Raw genomic sequence first — 25,454 nt, 5'->3', positions numbered from 1 at the left:
CTGCAGAGCTTCGTTAGAAACATGCAGGATTTCATTAGAAGGAGTCGCCCTCTCTGCCCAGGGTAGTTATGGTACTAGGAACTCTCTCCAGAGTTTGCAGACTCCTACTTTGAACTTTGAAGTAACAGCGCTGCTCTACTTTGGCCTGTTGTAAAATCTTCCCATTCTGGTGCCATCTGTCCTATCTATGAAGAACGTAATCTCTCTGCAGAATATGAGGTCAGAGGTAATCCTGGTTTCATTAATGCCCAGTTACGGCATGTATGTCAAGCAGCCAAAGGGGCAGAATAGATCTTCCTTCTGCAATCTCCACAAGAATCTACCACAAAGGCAGAGGGTGCAGAGATTACTTCCTCCCCGCATCTCTAGGGATTCAATGTACCGTAGAAAGAAAGCAGAGATAGATCATACAGATACGTGCTCCTACAGCCAATGTAATGTACCTGCATCCAGAAGAGCAAGTAGTCATAGGAGCACAAGGGACTCCTGGATTGGTGTGTGCTTAGAGTAAGGTCCTGGTCACAGACCAAGAATAACTAATGACTGCTATTTCGGATAGAGGACTTTTAAAATACAGACATGTCCAGGCTGACTGTACTTGCAGGGGCTAGATGACAGTGGCCATGTCAGAGCATACCTAGCAAGCCACACAGACGCTGAGGTACTGTCCCTAGGACTGATGATCTTGAAGCATCACAAGAAAAGCCTGAAGCTTATCACTCCATTTCATTTTCCATCACACTGAAGTGAATTAGATTAAGCCCCTCTCAGGATACGAATTCTGAATCATGGTTATAACAAATCACAGAGCTGGTAGATCCACTGGGTATGCCGAAAAAGATATTTTCCTACTCAGGTAGCAGGATGACCAGTAAGGGTGCTGTTGGGGCAGACAGACTTGAGTTTACGCTGCCTTGGTTACTGACAGAGTCAGGAGCTCAGGGGAGTGCAACGCAGGCAGAACTGAGCAGCAGGACAGGTGCCCTCACAGGTAAAACCTGCAGACTAGCTGCACAGTAACCTGCCACTGTACCCATAAGAACAGAAAAGCACAAAGATTCAGAGGACTCGCAAAGAAAAGCTGGAAAGTTAATGCTGACAGTGACAAAGAAAGGAAATTCATGGGGAATCTGTGAAAATCACCCTCTCTGCACTCTGTAGATACTATGCCACAGTCTTTATCCCTGTTGTTTGCATTCTGCTGTCTCTATCATCTTAAGATTTAGCCTCCTCTGTTCGACTTGTTTACCATCTGTGCACACATGTGTACATAGATGTATATCCTCACTGGAGCATACAGCCCATGTATTACTTTCATGAGTATTATTATTCACACACATTTCCAGCATATGCTGATCTGCGTTTCTCGCCAGATGATGTGCCACAGGGCACCGTCTTTGATACTCATTTTCTCTCTCTCTTTTTCTTGTAAACTGGAGCAAGCATTGAAATGCAGATATTTCTTTGGGAGAATATCATAGCGCTCCTCAGTGTACACCTAAATGACTTTATTTAGGCCAAGATGCCATAAACCCACTGAAATTGCAAGGGGAAACATATGTAGGCAGATATAATTGACCCCATCGAAACATGTCAAGCCAGTACAGGTATTTACTGCGGTAACTAATCCCATGGAACAGTTACTGATTATGAGGTCCTTGTATTTCTGCTTCATGTTCTGATGAAATATCATGACAATTTATCTGAGAATTAGCCAAAAAGTTTGTGTTTCTTTTTTGTCTGTTTTTACAATGAACAAGTTTGAGCAATGTGCATAACCATAAAAGGGAAAAAATGGCAAAACAGTAGAACAAGGAGGCCGAGAAGATCAGGATCAGCTGTGTGCTGGACTTCTTAGGTTGTTTGACTACTGCTCCACAAGTCAGATGTGACCCAGCTAGGATAAAGGTGTACATACTGTACTAAATTTTTGGTGTTGGACTTTCAGCCTTTACATTGTCCACAGCGGGATATTTCCTTCAATCCATCTTCAGCTGTCATGCAAAAGCATCTGCTTAGGGTTATTTTTCAACATCTGTTCGTCTAGGAGCTGACTAGAACTTCAGCAGATATCCCATTTGAAAAAAAAATAAATGGTTTTACAATGGAAAAAGCAGCTTTCTGCAAAACTGGTCTACCAAGTAGAGAAATGCCTCCTCTAAAGAGTATGGCAAATGCATCAGTCCAATCAGAAAGTGTGCAGAACTCTTTTGGACAATGAAGTGTTACAGGAGCATATTAAAAATCACAAATCTATGGCCCCTCAGAAATTGCCTGTCCTGCACAGGCACCATGAAGAGGGACTCCCACTCCATACGAAGAAGGTTAATACACAGAAAGATGCATTTGCGTGGTGCAGGTGATCCAGATCAGGCAGTCCTCAATTTTAATGTTCTAGGACCATGAGGATGGAAACATAGTTACTTAGGGTGCTTCACATAGACCAGAGATTAACAGATTTCTAGAGTATCTCCATGCCACACTACATCTTTCTGTACTATTCACAAATCTATCTGTGACTACTTTTACTTCTCTCAGCCTGAATGAGTGAACGGCAATTTATAGCAAGCAGCTTGTGGGCTGTGTTCTGCAGCTGCAAAAATTACAGAAGTGGGGGCACGTGACATGAAAACATATTCCCCGCATGCACATGGCAGAAATCTTAGAAAACTCTCTCTTGAAGATTGGAATAAATGATTATGTTAGTGTTACCAATAAGTGCTGTCGTTGCAAAAATGGGGAGTCCCTTTTCCATGAAATCAGTATGAATCAGAAGAAAACAATATACTTTTTGAGCTAAAACACATGATCATCATCACCCCGTGGGAATTAAACCCATGTTTACAAAGCAAAATCACCATTTCCCTGGTGGGAGATGATGGTAAGTTTTCAGGAAACAATCTAGGGAATCTGTTATTTAGTTCAGGAAATGCTGGAAAACTCCCATGCGTAAACAAACATCCTTCTTTGGAGGAATTTTTCTTGGGGAAATTCTGGAACTGCTAATACAGGGCAACTAGATTTTCTTTCCACTTCTAAAGCTAGCTTGAATTTCCGGCCATTCGTGTAAGACTCTCTTGTTATTCCCCATGCAAGGAACTTGCTCTTCCTTTGAAAGTCTGGGAATGAATTCGCTTCCTCATTTTCTCTGAAAATGGCTGTGAGCTTTGAACAGACTCAAAATGTAGTTAACCTCTTAACATACAAGATAGTGAAACCTATTCAATACTTAACATTTTTGAGGTAGAACCCCAGTGAAACTGTTTGGGTGAGGGTGTGCCAAATGAGATCAAATCCCACACCTACACTAGTTATTCTAAAACAGGATTTACACTAGGTGCTGGGGGTACGAAACCCCTTATACAAATCTATTCTCTTTGACAAAAACAGTCTCTTCCTGAAAGAGATGCTGTGCATCTGGCAGCAGTTATGGGGCTGACACTCAATCGTCTGTGTTATTGAGGAGGTCAGAACTAGACAATTATGAACATAAAAAGCTGGTCAGAAGCATTCACCATGTACTGTAGAAATTGATATTTCTTGGCTAGTTCTCCATATTTTGATCAACTGGAGGAAATTACAGAAATTACACAGGGAAAAGATTGACAAGCTTCATGCTCTGTGATTCATGGCTAAAGATTACCTTCACATGGTCACTTTTTATCCACTTATCAGTCCCCACATAATTCCATTGCTAAGACCTGCTGAGAAGAGATATTTCCATCTAGAGAGAAAATTGTCAGCAGTTGTCCCATATTAGCAAGGAATGATACAGCGTCACTCATTCACATATTCACCATGCACATGGAAATTAACCACAATTTAAAGTAGCTTTGCTGATTTTAAAGAGTGTAAGATTGGCTTAATAAAGGGAAACATATGTAAGAAAATACATTATTGGAAATATCTAAAAGAAATGAGAACAGGCTCCAGCGAATTTTTTATCATTTGGATTATACAAACTGCATACATCTTGGGAGAAAATAAAAGCTTCCAGGGAGACTAGAGTTCACTGGGAAAGGAACAGAGGATGCTAAATACCTGAAAGACTGGCAAGTCTGCTGAACTGCAGGCTGTTCTAAGAAAGTTTGACTGACTGCATTATATGTTGAAATTGTTCGAGGAATAGAGAGGGGAGTAAGGGCTTTAGTTACATGAGCAGGCATTTGCTAGCTGCATTCCTCAACCCTTCCCATCCACTCCCAGAGGGCAGAGGACTGTGCTAAATGCTTACTTCATACCTAAAGTTAGAACAGCTGCTTATGTAATCTCATCAGATGGGAATATAGAAAGGAAAACAATAGTAGTTCCTGCTGGACAGATGAGGCATTATCTTTAGCTACTTATTTGTTAGCCAGTTGCTGACTCACAGATGCTGAAGTGCTGGCTGAAGCAAACAGCTATAAAAATTCAGACTCTGCTTTAGGGTCCCCTGCTGTAGTGCGCACTGTACATTTAGGCAGCACAGCAGTTGTCCCAGCCTAAAGATCAAGGTAAAGGCTAAAATGAGTGGGCTCGCACTACCTGAACCCAGCCATTTGCTCTGCGCAACAAGACAAGCAGTTTTGGAAAGAGAAGACTGTCCCTGTGCAGAACCTGAAGCAGGGGCCAGACTGTAAATATGGATGCTAAATAACCACGTATCTAGGTGTTCAGGTATAGCAAAGACAAAACAAGACAAGACCCTATCCTAATGAGTCTGCAGTCAAAATTAAACAAGCAAGCTACAGAAAAAGGTGAGACGAGAAACATCCTCACACTTACCGTACAACTGAGAAACTGAGTTAACCAGAACAGGCCACAGCCGCAAATCCCACAGGAAAACTGTAGCAAAGTGCGGGCTGGAAAACTATCAGGAACAACCCACCCTGTTTCTATGCTCTTTCCTAAGCATCTTCTCAACCACTGTAGCAGGGCACTGAGCTCCATGGGCCTTTGATTTGGCTTACTACTGCTGTTCTTATTTTCTGCAGTTTAGCCACAAGCCCTGTCTGAGCCTGCTTCAAAATCCACTGAAAGCACTTTTCTCTCTTAGGAAAAAATAATGTTGGTCTGCTTATTTCTTGCTGGGGGCTTATTGGAACTCTCTGTCTTGTGCACTGCAGGGGGTCAGTAATGCTGAGCTGAGCTGCTGTCTCAAATGCAGCTATACATAGCTATATGTCTCTGCAGTTCTTAAGAGGCCCTGAGGCTCGATCCAGTAGGTACAGATATCAGAGGAATATACGACAGATAAAAATCAAGTTAGAAAGATATTATCGTTACCACTGCAACCTTTTCACCCATTTCAGACTCTCATAAAACACCGCTGGAAAGAGATTTCAGCTTGCCTGTTACCTACACACCAGGAGCTAAGTATGGTTAAGACCAGCCTTAAGTATGGTTAAGGCCATACTTACCCTCTTCTAGCTAATACAGCCCGTTCTTAAAAATGTCCAATGTTTACCGCCACAGGTCATTTATCGCGATGTTTCACCAGCCTTAATGGGAGAATATTATCCTTAATGTTTAACCTCCAGCTCAACAAAACAGGCTAAGGCAAGATTTGAACTTTCAACTTCTTTGGAACCCACTGCAATTCCAGTCCTTTATTTCTGACATTTCTATCACAGATATTAGAAAGAAGAAAATTTAAAAAAAAAAAAAAAAAAAAAAAAAAGAAGAGCAAAAGCAGAAGAAAAGCAGAGGGAGCCTTGGCCCAGTGGCATAAGTGAGAGCCCCTATTCCCAGTACAGTCCCTTGACACAATACCCTGGTAAAAGTCTCCCTGAGAATCCGGAGTTTCTCTTACTGTATTCAGACAAGTATAATGGAAAACTCACAAAACCAGTTCAGCTCTTGCTATCTAAGTGGCAGAGATGAGTTTGGGTAATTTTTTTTTTTTTACCATCACTACTTGATTCAGTAGTAAGCACCAGTTTTCTGTTTGATAGAGCTTTAAGGGATTTTCCTCCCTCTTTCTCCTCTGCACCGACAAACTCATGTCATCACTTCTCCGCCAGGAAAAGAAGCAACAAAAGGGCTCCTGGAAGACAGAAGTGCTGAACTCAAGCATGACCTCAAGCACTGCTATTGCAATAGGAGGGATTTCCCTTTTATGATCCTTTTCCTCCCTTCTAGATGAATCATACCTCTTACAGAATTATCTGGTATTAAAAGACCTGGCAAAGGATTGCTATTGAAGTCTGGATGTTACCGTCCATACATATTATCATAGTTCATCATCCTATGACAGAATATTATATAAGCACTGTCTTGACAATGAGTCTTTCCTAACGTAAGCTATGAAACACTTGGTGACGGTGGTGTGGACACTCTGAGGTCTTGGTTTAATTCAGTGAACATGAGCTCCTCCTTCCTGAACACTAAAAAGAAGTGAAATTATTAAAAGAATTTAGAGATATAGAGCTGAATGGGTCCTTGAGAGATTTGTTCTTCTTCACAAGTACAATAAAGGATTGTTATTGACTGATGTGTCTGAAACTGATTGCTCAAAATACCCTCCAAAGATGGATGTTCTGCAGCTTCACTAGACAGCCTGCTCCAGGCTTGTAAGGGTGGAGTTTTTTACCCTTATGCCTAACCAGAATCTAGGTAACTGCAATTTAAAGTATTTCTTATCCTGTCCTCAACAGCAAGGAGAACTTCCCCCTTCCCTCAAGAGATGTAGATAGGTATATATATATAAAAATATACATGTATATATACACAAAAATATGCATGTATATATATAAGTATGTGTGTGTGTATGTCCGTGTCTGCTCACATACTTCAAAGAAAATTTTTCTTGCCTGTATACATATGTATATATGTTTATATTCTGTCAACTATAAACATTGTATCATAAATGTGGGGATAAACTATGCAGTATAATTACAAGAAATGAGTAAATCAGAAAAGAGGAACATATATTCGTGCATTCTAGAATTATTGATGCTGCTGACATTTTTAATGTATTCCTATATTGCCTAGGAGATCCAGTTGACATGACAGAACTTCATTTTATGCTGTGCAAACTCAGATCAAATGAATTCCTGCCATCCTGCTCAGACCTGTATGATAAATATCAGCCTCAGCCATGTGCAATCAACTTTCAGTTTATCAAGGTGTAAATAGTAATTATGAATATTCAGATCTGCTTACTGTTTCGAAAAACAAAAATAAGCTGTTGCCTTTTCAGGTTTTCCTAGGACTCAGCATCCCCCTCATAGGCTCACAGCTAATAGCTGCAAAACTATTAGTCTCCTTACTCACACTTATTTTCCTTTCCTTCATCTTGTAGGCAAAACCCAGAAGGGGCTAGGACCACTCATTAATCTATTTGCTACAGTTTCATGTACAAAGCAGGGTGTAAGTCAGCTTGGTTTTCCCTGCTTCCTCTTAGCTCCTCATTCCCACTCCATGGTGAAACTCTCCATCACTTCACGTGCGCTATGTAAAACTCTCTGAGTGGCCAGGCTTCACATCACATGAGAGAAATGCTTTGGATAAAAACAAATATATATGTGTATATGTATAACAAACATATACAAAAATTTATTCTAATCAGATCACTTCAGTAATCTGGTACCCAAGCTCGCATGGGGAGACGGGGAAAAATGTCCAGAGCAGGGAATGGCACGATGCTGAAGGAAACATACACCGGGTAAATCACAGCACAGATACTGCCCTAGGTATGCAAGTAATTGCTCAGGCCCTGTTCCTTCACACATCCAGCCTCCTGGATCTCCGTCATCCCTCAGACCATCCATCCTTAAGTGTGGAGCCTTCCTACCCAACTTCTACTTGCTGTGGCAGCAGAGAAGCTGGGGAGGGTGGTGCAGGGAAGAGTTGTACTAGAAAACCCACCAAAATGTCACCCACAAAAATCTGTAAAAGAAATATCTGCAAAGAGGGGAGAAAAATAAAAATTGGAAGGGATTTTTTTTTCCAGCCACATACCTGGCTTCTTTTTGATCAAAGGCACAGGAAGAAGGATGGCAGGCTGCGCAGACACAGGCTTGTAAACCCTGGGAAAGAGCACGCTGCCACGTAACCACAGCATGTGACACAAGCGCATGAGCTGAGCCAGCTGCTGCTGCTGGAGGTGAGGTGAGTGAGCTCAAGGCTGAACTCTTCCAAAATCCACCTGTTCTCTGAAGGAGTCAAGGTTCCATACCTGATTTCAAGGTGCAGAGCACCTGTAGCTTCTCATTCAGTCAGTGGGAGCGGTGGATGCTCCGGCACAGGCAGGAGCTCAGCATCTGTGAGTCCTCTTTAAGACTGCAAGAAATTTTGTTGCACTGTGTTTCATTTCTGTGTGCCTTCAGATTGCAAGCCTGGTGGGCAAGGAGCTGCCCTTTTTCCAGCACAAATTGCATCCGTAAGTCATATTCACAGGCCTTAGGTATTGCGTTTTATTCAGCGAGTTTTTGCATTGCACAGATTTTAGGACATGGTTTAAAGGTGTCAAATCATTTATTATTATAATGAAATTTAATGATTCCTACAAACTGCTAGGCCTGCACAAGAGTTTACAAACACAGGCACTAAAATTCTCCTGATTTGATAACTTTAGTCAGAAGCTCTGCCCCTTGCCTAAAACGACCTTGCCTTGAGCAGGGCTGGATAAAGGCACAGTAACACCTCCTGTCTAAAATACCAGCATATGGAGTTATGGGATTACATATCTGTCTAACCCCCAGCAAATTAAGTCACTTGTGGTCACTTCCAATACAAAGCCAAAACTGTGAAGCAGATGCAACCTAAATGAAAAAAATTAGAAACCATCATAGTTGCTTGGGTTTGAAAACAGTCTGGAGGAGCAATAGCGTCCAACAGGACAGGCTTCCTTTCCATCTCGTTTAGATGTTAGCTGCAGGGGTGTGTGGGCACCTACACCCCAAAACCCCTCTGAGTGGGCAAGGAGTGCAGAGGGCTCCTGGTCACGCTTGCCCATGTGGACGAGGGAGGACAAGGTAATGGCTCCTGGGAAAGTCAGCGCCTCTTGCTCTTGCTGGCGCTCAGAGGATGCAGGGTGCAGCCAAGGGCACAGCCAAAGATGCTGCCCCGAGCTCTGGACACGGCAGGGCCAGGGCAGGGCACGACCGGCTGCAGCTATCGGTTCCCCAGCACAACTCCCCGGTGCCCGAGGGACCTTGGTACACCGCCGCGGTGGCGTCAGGGCGATGCCCTGCACCGGGACACGGAGCCGATCCGGCCCCAGCGACACGGGCCTCGGGCTACCGTCCCCCGAGGGCAGCGTCCCGCCGAGCACCGGGCCGACCCGGCCACCGAGCGAGGCCTGCGGCACGGGATGGGCACCCCCAGCCCCCCCGGGGGAGGGAGGGAAGAGAACAGAGAAGGAAAAAAACCCGCCGAGCTGCCGAAAAGCCCGCCGGTGGATCAGGGCGCGGGGAGCGGCGGCGGCGACGGCGCCCCCTGGCGGCGGCGGCGGGGACGGCGGCGGCGGTTGTCACATGTCGGAAAGTCCCCGGCGCCGCCGGTGGAAATCCCCGGTGGGGTTTTTTTTTTGTTGTGTGGTTTTTTTCTTTCTTTTTTTTTTTTTTTTTTTTCCTCTGGTGGGTTGTTGGTTGTTTTTTTTTTTTTCGCCCAAGCGCTGAAACAGAAAGGGAAAAAAACCGAGAGGCTCGGCTCAGCGCTTCATTCCGCAGCGGCGGCGGCCGCGGCAGCAGCTCCGGCGGGGAGGGGGGGAGGCGGAGGGGAAGGGAGCCCCGGCTCGGCGGGGGTTGATGGCTCCCGAGCTCGGCTGAGTCCCACCGCCCCAGCCCCGCTGCTGAGCAGGAGTTACCAGCAGGACCGACCGGAGGAGGAGCCCGCCGGCCGAGAGGTGAGCGCCGCTCCGGGAGGCGGGCAGGGCGCGGCGGGGCGGCGGACCCCCATAGCGGCTTCGTCTCCCCCATCCCGCTTGCAGGAGGGCGCCTGGGGGTGCCAGGCGGGTTTGGCGGCGGGGTTCGGCCGCGTTCCTGGGCGCTGCAGGGGAGGCGGGGGGGGCGGCTGTGTGCAGGTTCCAGCTGCCGCCGGACATCTTGGAGTGGGCTGCGGAATCGTGCCCTCTGGTGACCGGCGCTGGCCCGCGCTCGGCGGGACCCCGGTGCCCGGGGGGGGGGGGGGGGGGGGGCGCTCGGCGGGCTCCCCGCAGCACGGGTCTCGGGGAAAGCGGCTGTCCTTTCCAGCCTGCGTCCGCTGGCTTCCCGCGGAGCGCTAGTAAGTCGGGGGAGCGGGCCGTGTGAGGCGGCCCCGCGGTGTGTAAGGCGCCCTCCGCCCGCGCCGTCTGCCTTGGTGAGGAGCGGTGATAGGCTTAGTTCTGCACGCAGCGCTCAGGCGGAGAAACCCATGGGCGCTGAGGGGGTATTAAGCGTGTTTATCTTAGCGTTGCGTTAGCACCTCACGGGAAAGAGTTTATTATTGCCGTTTTTCAGACAGAGGACAGAAAAGGAACATAACTTAGTGAAGCCACGGACAGATCTCAGAGCAGTTTTCAGCTTTCCCGAGGCCGGCATCCTCGGTGTTACACGTTCAGAAAGGATGCTGCCTCAGATAGCTATTTAATCGTTGCTTACAGCGGTGCTTTTTCTGAGAATTCGTAGCCATTACATGTCAAAAGGTTAAAGTAGTACAGTGTATACAGTAAAGCACAGTACAGTATAAACTAAATATAATCGTAGCTGAGCTTGCTGTGCTTTACATCTTTAGCTTAGGTGTCTGTTGGGTTCTGTTTGTTTCATCACATTGTTTTTGAAGATCTGGGTTGCTCAGCTTTTGCCTTGATTGACATTTAATGACCATAAATACCATAGACAGTAATTTCCATGTTCGGAGGGGAAAATATGCCTGTAGAATATAATATTGAATAATATATTTTCAGTGAATGCTTCTATAAACTCAGTACTTTTTGTTACTTAAAGCTGGAAATAACCATTTCAAGGGTCCAAGCCGGTAGTGCTTAATCATGTGATTAGTCTTTATTCATGTAAAAAAATCCCGTTGACTCAATGGCTCTACTTACATCAGTAAGGAATTCAGTATTTTGGAGCAAAGTATAGCTGTGGTTATTAAAGAGATTAATAAGGTGTTGTTTATATTTAATTTATTAAATCATCCATACATTTAAATATACGGTTACATAAATAGCATGTGTGAAACTATATTGGTGGGGGGAGTGGATGAGAAAGTGTATTATTTCCGTTTTAAGTCTGTATGTTGGTGGAGGAATGATAAGAATATGCCATCTTTATTAGCTAAAGGAAAGCTTCTCCACGTGTTGCAAGATGTGACAGCTCTGAGCCCTGTCCCTAGTGCTCTTGCAGGAGCATAGGAAACACCGTGGGAATGACATTGCCCTGACTGAGCACAGGAGGACTTTGCAGCATCTCTTCTTTCACCTGCCTCTGTTTAGGGCTTGACAGGACATCCATTGAATCTCTCCATCAGCTAGTTCTTGGGGAGGCTATGGAGGGCAGCTCTTGGGAGCAGGAGTTTGAAGTCCCCTCTTACCCTGGCAAGGTCCTTTCCAGCGCTCTGGCTGGGCGGTTGGAGGTGGATATTGGAAATGGAAGTGTCCGGGTGAAAAGGAGAGAGCAGCTGGTTCCCTGCAGGGAAGGGCATGCTGAAGTCCTTCTGTGCAAGAGGGGCCTTCTTGCCTCCACAGACCTGGGAGTCCCTTCCCGGTCAGTCCATCAGGTTATAGTCCTTCTTCCTCTCTCTGGCCCTCCAGATTCCCATCTCCATGAGAAAACTTCCTAACAGTTGCATAAACCAGTTTTCAGTTGCTTTTTATCTCCCTCTACTTGGCAAGGTGTATATGCAAATCTATACTTAGGGCTTGATATTTGTCCCTAGATTCATAATCACAGTAGTGGGCTCTCCTAATGCGACCAGCTGTATTCTAAACACGTTAGGCATGCATACCTTTATCTGTCTTAATAGAAATTTTTCTTTGTTTTTAAACTGAGCAATAGTGTACATGGACAGCATGGAGACTGTCTCCATGTAAAAATAGGTTGTTGGTGGCGTTCCTATAGTTCACAGGAGGGATGTGGTCCCGATGTTTGGCTCTAGCTACCCACAAAGTTAGTGTGCTCTGAATAAGTATTTCAGAGAGTGTAGACGGAGGGTGTAGACAGAGAGTGTAGTTTGAGGTTATGGGGTTTTTTTCTTCTTCCTGCTGTAGCCCACGAGGCCAGAGATACTGCAGAAAGGGATGCAGGGCAGCAAACATTACATGTCCCACTGTGGAAAAATATTGGGGTTTTTGCGCCAAGTGGAAATGCTTTTTCAGCTATGTTGACTTACCGCTGAGTAATAGCGGCACTGCAGTCTGCACCCCCACATGAGGCACGAGCACCTCTGTGCAATAGCTCTACCACTCACAAAATATAAGGAGCCTCAAGAAGAGTAACATAAGTCTGTCCTTGAGTGCTTGCTCTGCAAGAAATTCCTCATTTGCCATCTTCAGACACTGTAAGTATGGGACAGATACTAGCATGGTGCGTAATTTTTGGGGCTCTTTTTGTACCGTACCAGGCATCATTTCTCACAATGTACAGGCTGCGGAAATCTGAAATGGTCATTATCTGCTTTTTTGGCATGTCATCAAAACAAGAGCTTGAAACGCGCTGAAAGTTCAGCGAGTTCATATGAGATTACCCTGTGTAATTATCAATTAGTCAAGTTTCCAGGATAATTTTCCCTTCCCTTGATCTTGCCTTCTTTTATCCTCACTTTGATTTAAATGCTTTTTTTGGAAAGATAATGCAGTTTCCTTAGTTATGGATAAATTATCTTTAATATCTCAGTAGATTATGACAGTAAATGATTGGAATAAGCTGGTTAGCGTCTATATCTGAGTCATGCAGAGAGGCTGATGGATATGAGCTTAGAAAATCATCATCTCTGTAAGCCTCAGTGGACTGCATCCACCCTGTGCTCCTTTTAGGCAAAGCTGCAGCCAGAATCCCGCCCCTGAAAGTGCCTTCTGAACTTCTGCAGAAGTGACAGTGCTGTGATGCAAGGACACTAACTTGCCAATAAAAGGATTTTTTTTTCATTTCAGATGTCTTCTAGAAACATGACTGGCCAACACATCCTTCCTCAAGCTTTGTATCAGAGCAATATGCTGAAAGCCATGAAGATTAGAGAGAGGACACCTGAAGATCTGGTCAAACCCCCCAGTGGAATAATTCACCACTTCAGGACTATGCACAGATACACCATAGAAATGTTCAGAATGTGCCAGTTTTGTCCACAGTTTCGGGAAACACTTCAGAAGGCCCTGACTGACCAGGCCACCCAGACTTCGCTGGAGCGCCAGAGGAAGCTCAACTGGTGCATGGAAGTTCGGAGACTTGTCCCTTTGAAGACAAATGGTAAGTTATGAGCAGGTCTTTGCAGTCGCATTAAAACGGGTAATACAGATACAGCATCTTTATTAATAGCATCTGAGTTCACATTACTGAAACAGAAACGCCCAGCTTTAAAAAAGTGGTGCCTTTTAATCTTACTTTTGTAAACTAAAATTCTTTCCACATGATGTACTGTCCTGAGGCTGTAGCAGACCCCTGCTCATATCACGGTATTATGAATAGCCTGAAAAGTTCACAGGTATTTTCATAATATCAGTAACCTTTGGCACGTCAGAGTGAAATACCAGGTGGGAAACTTCACTTACAACCCATTGCCTGTCCATGAATCCAACTCTGCTATGTGTCGGCTGCCCCATCGGAAGTGCCGAACGGCCTTTAATGCCCGGCAAGCGGAGACTTCAGATGCCTTGAGTGACAGGAATGCATTCTCTTGTATATATAGCAGAAGTTAATATCCTGCCATAAGCCCTGCTGGTGTAACTGACAGGCAAGGTTCACTTGCTGATCCAGCTTTAACCGTGGTGCCAGCAGGAGCGTCCTAGACATGGAGCCTCTGGGAACCTCCCCTTGCTAGCCCTGGAGTCAGCATCCTGCACCTTGCTGGCTCCCTCATTCCCAGCTACCTGCTGGGGTTTGCCAGCTCTTGCCTTCCCTCACCAGGGCTCACCAGTAACTCCCGTGTGTGTGACTGATGGCCATCTTTGTATGATGCAAACACAAAGTTTGCAGTGCCCTTTTCTTTCAAGGGTCAGTGCTGGTTTTAGGACTTGGCTTTTGGGTTACTTTATTTGTATTGCATCAAGTGCTGTAAATTAAAAGGTAAAAGCGGTAGTGCAAAAATTTCCTGAATAGGTTACATGTGTCCACAGTCTTGAGCAGGAAACTTTTGCACATGACTGTAAAAGTAGCTGGGCATTTCACATTCAGTGGAGGAAAGATTTGGTAATGGCTGTGACTTACAGTCATGCAGCTGCAAACTTGGACTCAGGATTCCCTACAGCACAGATTGCCCCAAACTGGGAAGGTAGGCTGAGACAGTGAGGACTCCAGGAACATAGAAAATACATATTCTTTGCTCAAGGAGCAGATCACAGTGGTTATAGATACACTGGGTGTGGTGGACCTGCAGCATCGTTGAAGTCCTTGTGTTATGTTCTGTGAATGCTTCTTTTCATATCTGCTTGTATACACATTGCCCTTATCTTCCTCATCCACATTCTTCCCATCCCAAGTTCTACCATATTTCTCAGTCTGATTGTACGCAGCTGTGTTGTGCAAAAGCCATAAAAATAGAACCGCTGTGTGGATGTTGCCACCCCCACCTAAAAGACAGTGATCCTATTGTGTGTCTCTGTAACTGTCATAGAGGCGCTGACTTTCTGCTGGGCTTTTGTGGGCTGCCTCTGCCCTGGCATAAAATTCTCATGACTGTAATTAGGCTGTGCATGGAGATTGCATAATCTTGCACTTCCAGAAGGACTGGAGTTGAAGCTGGGTCAGGCAGTGCTTCACAGGTACTAGGAAGGTCACATCACTCCAAGTGTTGTGTTTTCAAAACTTTACTCCAAGAGATACACTCTGACAGATTTCCTAGGAAAAAGGACAATGAGTGTAATTTTTGCCCAGGGCAAAGAGCATCGGTTTTGGATTCCCTCATCTCCTGTCAATACAAGTCCTGCAGGGGCTAATGCTGCCTGGACAGGCCCTTGTTGCTGACAACACTATAGTCAATAAATGTGACTTCTTGCATTGTCTTATGACTGTTGGCCGGTGTTACAAATGGGAACAATTTGTGGACTGGTGACTCGGATCCCATGAGCAGGCATAGCAGTATACAAGATGCTGAAACATTAGGGCAGGTTGAGGGAAGGCAAAGCAAGGGCTTGGTTTGTGGTCCCCCATACCCCACAGAGCCAATGACCTCGGCTTCAGTTCAGTGCTTTAGGGTCATTAAGTGCATGAGTAGAAGGAGTGGCTTTGGGAACCTGTGGTTTATGCAAAGTAGTCGCAGCGAGGGACCTTTGCAGGAGAGAGAAGGTAGACTAGACTGAAGGCGAGGATCCCTGAAAGAAGGGACAGAAGCCTGGAGAAGTCCTGTATTATCCCAGAAAATAACATGGGGTTTTTTCCTCCCATGTGGCATGAAGGGTATTTTGTAAAGCATTTAGCTGCTTAACTCATAGGTGTGGGAGGAATATATTAGTTCTTTCAATCAACGGTAGGCTTTCTTCAGAAAATTCTGGGTTTTTTTCTGATGAAGGCTTTAATTGTTGAAAACGGAGAAAGTATCTCCTATAGGATCTTTCAATGTATATTTTACCTAGTATGTATATGAGTTTGTGGAGTGGTGGGATTTTTTTTAATTAAAAAAGCCCTTTTGAATCACCACACATTTCTTTGCAGACGTGTGAATGGAGGATAGAAGGAAAGCAGTAGGAGGTATAAAAATTGAAACTTTTTTTTTTTTAATTTAAAAATTCCAGCATCTATTGGCTGTAGAGATTTCACTTGTATAATGAATCTGCATTCATTCCAGCTCGCCCAGCCACACCCCCCGGGAAAGTCCGAGGGAGGCTACGCTGCTCAGCCCTGCACGCCGCAGAACAAAAAGTACAACTGTTGCTCAATTGCTAGTCAAACGGTGCAGGGGAATTCCGAGTGCTGTGTAAGGAATTTTGGGCAGTGCTTCTCAATAAAGAACTGAAAGTGAGCTCTCGGAGAGAGAGAGAGAGAGAGAAAAAATCTTATCTTTGCTCTAGATTTTGCAAAGCAAAAATTTTAGCAGGATTAATATGTCATCTTTCTTGGTCAGAAGGAAACCCAGTCAGTTTTTCTGTCTTATATGTTGTTCCCTGATTTTTGAGTTCAAGTAAGCAGCCTGCAGACTTGAAGCAAGCTTTGCAGGACGGCAAAGACTTTCAGAAACCAGAAAGCAGTTGCAAGAACCTGATATGCACTGAGTCCGTAACAATTTATGAAGTGTTGGGTAGATTTCAAATGGTAACTTTTTCAGGATCTGTTGTAGGTTTTTCTCTGCAGTTTCATAGGAAAAGTAGCAAAAGTGTTCACAAGTGGTGTAGTTGAGCTCATAATGCATGTAGCAAACTGGGTTTAAGTCTTTGGGTGGGATTTTTTTTCCACATGAGAAAAATCTAGTAGCTTTACCATAGTTGATGTCCTCTAGTCCAAGAAAACTGGTGTGCTTTCTTAGCATTTGGTGAATCTGTTTACCACTGTGGCAAACACTGGACCTAGTTTTGAATGTGAGGATACGGCAGTAATGATTCTTGATGTCTCCTTTTAAGGGGAGACATCCCCTTTTAAAGAAGGCAGCTAGAGATAGAATTTGAAACCCAGCCATAGGCAAATTTTGTTGCACCTTTTAATTAACTCCTCTGCTTCTCAGTTTCTTCCCCTCTGAAATTGCAGAACATGGCTTTCCTTCCTACCTGTAAAGAGGATTTTTTCAATGCAAGGAGGGTGTTTAAATGAAAATCAAATCATTATGGTTTTCATTTATTTAGTTTTAATTTTGTGTTTTAAAAAACAACCCTCTAAATAAAATATTTAACAGCCCACCATACTATCAGTACTGAGAGAAAAACAAGAGGTGTTCCTGTGATTGCTTTACGTAGATCACCTACTCTTCACTTTCTGTCTCCTTTTTTATTATAATTCTCCCATCAAGCACGGCCAAGTGCCAAGCCTTTCAATTCAGTGCTCGTTAGGGGACGTGAGGCTTGATGTTACTATAGTATTTTCTCAGTAGTTTCCATTATCTCTACCCTGTGCCATCAGGTGTATATTCGTATAAACACCGGTGAGAGAGATTCACGTGTTCTTTTGTGATTTTAAGATGACTTTGTTGTGTTAAAAAGCTATTTCAACTGTGTTTGACACTTGCAGTGGACCCCAAAGTTTAGTTCGTGGTATCAGTCAAAGTAAAGGAAGATAGGTAAGGGGCATTGCTGAATGACATCTTAACACTAAGCGGTGAAGGGACAAAACAGTAGAGAGGGGACTTTCTTCCTTTCTGTGTCTGAGCAGAGAGCTCATAGCTATGATCTCCTTGTTAAAACCCTTGTCCGAGGCTTAGAGAGAAGTGCACAGGGTCTATGCGTATGCACAGCGTAATGCTATGTCCTGCACACTTGTGGGGTTTTATTTAAGTAGCCATTTAAAAATAATGTACTCTTTCTTCTTTTGCAGGTGATGGAAATTGCCTCATGCATGCTGCATCGCAGTACATGTGGGGTATTGAAGATATCGACCTTGTCTTAAGAAAAACATTGTTTAGTGCACTCAGGGAGATTGACACACGGAACTTCAAGCTCCGCTGGCAGCGGGAGGCTGTTAAATCCCAGGAGTTTGTAGAAACAGGACTCCACTATGACACCCGGGTAAGGTGGCATGAGGGAATGGTGCTGTTTTCTGAGTGCTCATCAGCTTTCGTTTACTTTTTGGCTTCATGGATTCTGCTATTAGCGGAGAGCAGAAATAGTCTTCCTTTGGAGGAAATGGGAAAATGTGATTATTTTGAGCACTGCTGTGCTGCAGTTGGTTCCTGACCTCCATGTCTTTGAACCATTGCTGATGGATGTTTCTTTCCTCAGAACTGGGAGGAGGAGTGGGAATACATAATCGAAATGACCTCCCCAGAAACATCTGGGGCTCGAAACAGGCTTCCGTATAATGCACTGGAGGAAATCCACATCTTTATTCTTGCTAACATCCTCAGAAGGCCAGTCATTGTCCTTGCAGGTGAGTTGCCTAGCCAGTCATCTCACCATGTTACTCTGTGCTGTGTTAGTAATCTTAGGTTGACAATTGTTGGTTTTGGGTAGATACATTTCAGAACAGGGTGTTTTCAGCAATTGTTCTGAAACACCCGGAATATGTTTTTTCTTGCCTGTAGCACATACTTATTTGTGTTTTCTTTTTCTTCCTAATGCAGATAAAGTGGTGAGAAGTTTAGAGTCGGGCTCCAGTTTTGCTCCTCTGAATGTTGGTGGTATTTACTTGCCTCTGCTTTGGCCACCTGAAGAATGCTACAGATACCCAATTGTGCTCGGCTACGACAACATGCATTTTACACCACTAGTGACTCTGAAGGACAGTGGGCCAGGTATTTTTCAAGTACTTTGTTTGGTATTTATGTAGCTTCTTCAATATCATCATGCTGATAAAGCATTTAAAATATAATCTGGTTTAGATTTGCATTTTTAAAGTTAGAATAAATGTAAAAGATTCATATTGGAATATGTTCTTAGTGTGAGCGGAAACAGCTTTGTAAATCTGAATAGAAACTGAAGGTTGCCTTCAAAGTGCTGGTTGAAAGTAGGATGCAACTCACCTGCTTGCAGTCTGGAATCAGTCAAAGGGTGGCCTCTGCTTCATTGTGTTCTGGCCCCCTTTCGGTGCCTCGTCGTAAGAGAAGAAGCTTTGAAGGACATGGTCTCACAGTGTACCGCTGCCTGGCAGGGATAATGAAATAGATGCTTTGCCATTTTTAATGCATCTCTTCTGAATGGATAGCAGTTCTCTAGGTTCAGGTTAGGGCATCATCACATGGAAAGGTATAACAAACTACAATCTACAATGCTGCCCACACTGAGAAGAAAATTCCTTTGGGGACATTAAAACTCCCATGGGATGGGGCTAGATTTGCAGTGCAGATGTGTCTGTGTCCTCCCCCAGTGTCAGTTTAGAAACTGGTTGCTCTGGCCAGCTGTTCTTCTCTCTCTCCAAAATTCAGCTGCAGTGATGACGTCTCCTTGTATTGCATCTCGTAGTTACTCCTGCCTGGTAAAATGTATATCTGTGCCAATCCATCTTGTTTCCCCACAGAAATTCGGGCTGTCCCTCTGGTCACCAGTGAACGAGGCAGATTTGAGGATCTGAGTGTGCACTTTCTGACAGATGCAGAAGAGAGGGAGAAAGAGCAGCTGCTAAAAGACTACTTGATAGTGATAGAAATTCCAGTGCAAGGCTGGGATCATGGTACAACTCATCTAATAAATGCTGCAAAGTGAGTGTCATTCCTGTTTCCTCAAAGTTATCTTGTTTACAGAGGTGGGAGAAACCGGGCAGCCCAGTGTGTTCATTTGGTCTTTCCTTCCTTCCATGGTAATACACATGTTTACCCTCTGAAATACAAAATATTTGCATTACTGTTAACATGCTTTGAAGTGGTATGAGTTCCGACCAGTCTCAAATTTAAAGACAAAAATGTCTTCAGAGTTAGCAGACTGAAACCTGTATTTTAGAAGAGTAAACCTGATGAATTAGTTTCATTGACTTTTAGATTACACAGAAGGGTGGCTGAAAAGTAGTTAAACCCAGGAACTAGTTAGACTGAACTCTTGTGCTTTATGTAAGGGCATGTTGCATAAAGGGCAGTTGGTGTAATTTTGGCTGCCTTAGGGAAAGTACTTGGCGGTATGTTCGTAGTGCAGATGCCTTGACACCCTGGGCTGTTGCGGTGTGGCAGTAGGCAGGAAGCTGTGGCTGGTGGGGGAACCGGCATCCACACTCGTCCCCTGACAGCTGAGCATCAGTAATGTGCAGGGGGCAGCTGGCAGCACCGATCAGCTTCTCACATTTAGGGGACGCTGGCAGCGGTGTCCACCCCACTTCATGAGCATGGGAGGGAAGCGACTCCCTGTATCCTCTGTCTTTGCTTCCATTACCACACAGGGAGGTGTATTTATGTTGTTGGGTGGTTCTGGTTTAGGAGCCTTGAAAATTGAAGTCCTCCCACCCAAAGGATACATGCATATGAAAAGAGTAGCAGTGGAGCTTCCCTACTCCCACTGCTCAGATGTGTTTTGGAGTATTACCAGTAATGCTAGCTCCTCATCCTGCCACCCGTGGCATGGTGAAGCTCCGATGTGGGGTTTTCCCTGCAGTCAGGGGCAGAGTAGGGATGGTGTGATGGATGCTAGTGTGACACATACCGCACCAAAGCCCTGTAGTTTGTTTGAAGAATTCTGCTGGTAGATACAGACCCAACGGGGCAAAGCCAGGAGCAGATTTTGTAATAAACTGTATCCTGAGCCCACTGTAGGGAAGGCTTGTTCTCAGCGTGGGCTGGTGATGAAAGGGATCTTCCACTCTAACCTCTGCTCAGCTGAGCACTGAGGAATTCAGAGGAATTCAGGATTTGGGGGACTTTTCAGTTCTGAGAGATTATCCGTATTCTTCATACAAACAGCTCTCAGACAGAAAAGCCTCACCTAGAAAATCCTTTTAAGAATACTTCATTTTAGCACTGTGTCAGACCATTTCTTTAGATGTGAAAGTCTCTGTTTGACATCAACTGAACGCCTGCTTTTAAAATTATTTCCATTTACAGCAACAGTTTAACATCTTGGATCTTCTAGCTGAGTAATATGGATGTGCATTAATTATACATTTCTTCCCCACGTTGCTTGTATTTGCCTCCACCTCCACCATCCGCCCTTTTCAACCACTGATGCAATCTTCCTTTTTTGGCTGACAGGTTAGATGAAGGCAACCTACCCAAAGAAATAAACCTCGTGGAAGATTACTTCCAGCTGGTACAGCATGAGTACAAGAAGTGGCAGGAGAACACTGAACCTGCTAGAAGAGAGCCCTGCTCCAGGAACAAACAGGAACTGTCTTTTTCCCAGCTCTCCCTCTTACAGGTGAAATGTGAAACGCCGAATTGCCCTTTCTACATGTCTGTGAATACCCAGCCCTACTGCCACGAGTGCTTTGAGCGGAGGTCCCAAGGAAGCAAAGGAAGAAAGCAGACCTCCAAAGCAGCACCCGAGAAACTGAAGGTAGCTGGGTCGGGCTCCTCCCGTGGGGACATTTGTGAACCTGGAGGATGGACGTCTGAAGGGCCTGTAACAGGGCCTCGCTCTGCACCTCCGACTGCTCCGAGCCTTTTCCTATACAGCGAGACCACAGCCATGAAATGCAGGACACCAGACTGCCCCTTTACATTGAATGTGCAACACAATGGGCTTTGCGAACGCTGCTACAACTCCAGACAGCTTGGTCCTTGCAACAACTTGGATGATCGGAGACATTTAGACTATGCCACATGCAAGGTGTGCAGTCAGAAGGCCAACAGGACCTTCAACGGCATATGCAGCACTTGCTTCAAAAGGTCCACAGAGCGCTCCTCAAATGGCAGCCCCTCTTTCCTGCCCACATGCCACCAGAGATCTACGTCTGATCCATCCCAGATCTCGCAGAGCCTCCTCCAGCACATCTGCCATCAGGCTCCCAACAGCTGTGGTGAGGAGCCCCTGCCACCGGCTCTGCCTCCCGAGGACAAGAGGGGAGGCAACCTCTGCAGGAAACCTGGCTGCAAGTTTTTTGGGACATCACAAAATGAGGGCTTTTGCACTCTGTGTTTCTTTGAGTACAGGGAAAACCACGGTAAGTGGAGATGGGGCGAGCTTTGACACTTTGGCTGCAGATTTGCCTCCTTGAGCTATGAAGCTCTGCATGCACTGGGTACTAAAAGGGCAGGGGGTGATGGAAATAGTGTGGAGCAGAAACAGCAGTGTGAGCAGAAGGTGCTTTTTTGGCTGTTATTATCCTGTAAAGGGGCACGTGGTATCAGTGTGGGAAATCTGTGAAATCTCATGTAAAACTTCCCGTCAGCTTTCATGGAAGCAAAACTAGCTCAAGAGGGGGTGGGTTTTGATCCCTCCCCACCAGTCACTGCAATCATGGTTTGGTATGAATTTTCTTCACAGCTAGACAAGTTGTAGGGGTTGTAGGGATCAGTGAGGGAAATGCTATTGTATTGATGCTACCGAAAACCAGTTATGTAAGCAAGGCTTTTAAAAAGCTTGGGATGAATTTGAAGATCTGTATCTGTTCTGGATGTAACAGGTATATTGCTCTGGAGTCGCCTTGATAAGCAGAGCAAGTACAAGTTGATTGTAGATAATGTGCTCGTATTTTGGAGTAGCTTAGGACTGTATTGTTATAATGTACCTTGAAATCTTTCTTGGTAATATCATGTGTGTGCGTATGTGCACATGTGTGTTTAAAGGCAGGGCTTTAGGAAGGCAATAGTCTGAATAAATCATGACATGAAATCTTCACCCTTCTACACAAGTAAGGAGCCCTTGGGTACAGAGGGTGAAAGGCACATGTAAGAAAGAATTGTTGCTTATCTCTTAGGACTGTTTCATTGCTGACAAGCATGCCAATGCTGTGCTTTCCGCATACTTTCAAATTAGAAAACTTCTATGCCAGTTTGCAATAGCTTATTTTCCAGCATTGTTCACAATGAAAATTATTTCCTTGTGATTGTGGAATATATGAGATTGCTTGATAAGCCTAAAAAGCATAAGGCACTTTTCCCATTAAGCTCTGTGCTGCTGCATTTCCATTACCCCATGTGCCTGAAATGGGGGAGGCTGGAAGGGAAGTGTCGGGGTAGATCACAGATGACACGCTGAAGCCAAAGGTGAAATTCCTCTTGACTTCAGTAGGATCTAGTTTTCCCACTGAGGGCAAGTTTTTCCCAAATTAGCTGTTTCAACAACTTCTGATATGAAAATAAGGCTGTATTAGCTCCCTTATTTGTAACATGGAGGAAAGTGCATCAACTGAGGGGTCTCAGGATTGTCCTGAGGCTGGTAGATTTTTTTATTTATTTTTTTTTTAAACTGGGGAGCTTTTTATAGTTGCTTTGGGTCATCAGATCTATTGGGCACATTTAAACTCCTCCTGTCCTTACTTTGCATTACAGACAGCGCTTTGCTACGCCACCAGAGGAGATCCCAGAGGAAGTCCTCAGCAGCGGGTCAGCCAGGGACCTCCGCTGCCGGTTTCCGTAACACCATGTCCTGCCAGCGGCGTGACTGCGGCACCCTGGGCAGCACGATGCTCGAGGGGTACTGCCAGAACTGCTTCATTAAAGCCCAGAACCAGCGATTTCAGGAAGCCAGGAGGGCAGAAGAACAGCTGGTGAGACAGCCAGAGGTAAGTGTGAACTTCTCAAAATCTTCCTTTTGTTTAGCGCTGCACGTTTTTGTCTTGTGAGAACGACTCTGGATGTGTACTAAAAAATCCTCAAATGGCTGCATCCCAAGTATAACGGAAAGGCAAGCGTAGAGTATCTCATGAATTTTACCTGCTGAAACCGAGGAGAATCATAGAATCATTTAGGTTGGAAAAGACCCTTAGATCATCAAGTTCAACTATAAACCTAATGCTGCCAAGTCCACGTTGTTCTCAGTTTAGGGTTATCATGGCCATGTTCAGTTTTACCTCAGCTGGGACTTCACCAGCAATTTCAGTGGAAGCGATTGAACCAACAGTTGGTTTGTTTGCTGGTTGCAGAGAGATTTTCATTCTTACCCTTAGAGCTATGCAACTGCATCAAGGCGTTTAGTCCACTTCATGTCACCTTTTTCATTGAGCTCATTACAGATTTTTTTTTTTAATTCCAGATTTTTTTTAATTTGGTTTGTTTTGGCCCTTTTAGAATTGAGAGCTACCAGAGATAAAACCACTTTTTTTCTAAGAAATGACAGAATTTGTGATTTTTCTTTGGTAACGCCCAACTTGGCTTATCGTATTGTACTTTTCAGAAGAAGCTTGTGTCTGCAACAACCCCCAGTGGTTACCTATACAAACCATAAGTAGAGTTGAAAGTAAATGAGAAGCCACTTGTGCTGCCAGCGCAGCAACTGACAATGTGTTTTAATGTTTTTCAAGAGAACGGGACAGCACAGAGATTTGCAGCGAGCAGTGTTGAGTAGCCAGAAGAGACAGTGTGCTGTGGCTTCGTGTAGAAACAACCTGGCCTGCAGAAGTGATGACTTGTGCCAGGAGTGCCAGCGCCAGCTTCTGACATCGGGGACTGCCAGGGACCCGGCTGCAGAGGAGCCCCCGAAGCAGCGCTGCCGAGCCCCTGCTTGTGATCACTATGGCAATGCCAAGTGCAACGGCTACTGCAATGAATGCTACCAGTTCAAACAGATCTATGGGTAGCGGAGGGGAAGAGTTGGTAAAGAACAAGAAAGCGATACCAGCTATTTCCTTCACTGAAACGGTGCTATGTCCAAAACACTTAACAGTCCTGGGAGTGGGGCGGGAGGGGGTGGGGGGAAATATAAGCTGTCTTCTCGTGTTCCTGTTTATTCCCAAGAACAGGAATAAGTGTCTACTTCCTCTAAACACTGCATACAAGGACTGCTGAGAAGGGCAGGTTGCCTTCTGCACAGAGCTGTCATTCATGACTAAGTTCCTACAATGCCATATTTAATTCTTGGACTTCCCAGGAGGAAGTGTGAAGCATTTGAGTCCAAAGAACTTCCCGATTCTGCCTCTTTCTCAATACCTCCCCTGCTCCCAGGTGAGGAGCTGTAGCTACTGTCAGAGGTGCAGGAGCCCTTTGTGTTTGTGTACATCAGTCAGAGGCAAGTCTTTCCTGAGAGGGAATCCCCCAGGACAGGCTGATGCAACTTGCAGTTGATGTCTGAAGAAACTTGCTTGGGATTGCCCACGTCCTTGCTGGTGTTCTTAAGGCAGGAGCTCCCGCACGTGTTCGAGGGTGTTGATGGCCAGTGGTTCTGTGTTCACAGAGCCCTCAGCAAACCACGGCCAGAGACAAGACCAGCAGTGGTCTGCTCCTTTAACAGGCTTAACCTTACCAACATTTAGATCCTTTCCCAAATCCCAAGACAGCTGGAAAGACAGGTGATCACAGAAGCAACTTTCACGAGCATGTGCATGTGATGGGAAAGCTGAATCCTGCTGTTCCCCATGCACATGGAAGGAATTGCCTCCAATAGAAAGAAAAAACCAAAGCCCTTTGTCTTTGGCTTCAGTTCTGAAACCAGAGCAACTTTCTTCTCTTGCGTTGTAACTGTCGGGAATATGTCTGCTGCTGTTTGTACCCTCCCTCCCTATTTCTGTCACACTTCTTTCTGTTATCCTTAATGTGATTCTGTTATCATGCAAACAGCTTGGAGCTTGGTAACAGAGTGCTTTAGGGTTGAGATTTTATTCCTGGAGTTCATGCCTCCACCTCTCAACCTGCAATACTTTTTTTAGTGACTTTACCTTTACAGTTGTGCCTGGTACCTGCTT

General features: G+C 45.0%; 1 protein-coding gene across 1 annotated transcript; it reads left to right on the top strand.

Moving 5' to 3' along the window:
* The first annotated feature begins 13,054 nt into the window (after positions 1-13,054).
* On the top strand, positions 13,055-24,353 carry TNFAIP3 (TNF alpha induced protein 3). The gene is made up of 8 exons (XM_009960105.2): positions 13,055-13,367; positions 17,574-17,764; positions 17,978-18,125; positions 18,319-18,489; positions 19,212-19,392; positions 20,866-21,776; positions 23,107-23,339; positions 24,078-24,353. The coding sequence occupies exons 1-8, from the start codon at positions 13,055-13,057 to the stop codon at positions 24,351-24,353; spliced, it is 2,424 nt and encodes an 807-aa protein (XP_009958407.1).
* The last annotated feature ends 1,101 nt before the right edge of the window (positions 24,354-25,454 follow it).

This window comes from Leptosomus discolor, chromosome 2, assembly GCF_034619465.1.
Source record: "Leptosomus discolor isolate bLepDis1 chromosome 2, bLepDis1.hap2, whole genome shotgun sequence".
Classification (NCBI taxonomy): Eukaryota; Metazoa; Chordata; class Aves; order Leptosomiformes; family Leptosomidae; genus Leptosomus; species Leptosomus discolor.
This window is presented reverse-complemented; position numbering and strand designations above follow the sequence as displayed.

Excerpts from the sequence above, each read along its gene's own strand:
- TNFAIP3 (XM_009960105.2), top strand. The coding sequence starts at position 13,055 with ATGTCTTCTAGAAACATGACTGGCCAACACATCCTTCCTCAAGCTTTG. Across the intron at positions 17,765-17,977 it reads GACTCCACTATGACACCCGG|AACTGGGAGGAGGAGTGGGA; the intron begins GTAAGGTGGCAT and ends TTCTTTCCTCAG. Across the intron at positions 19,393-20,865 it reads CATCTAATAAATGCTGCAAA|GTTAGATGAAGGCAACCTAC; the intron begins GTGAGTGTCATT and ends TTTGGCTGACAG.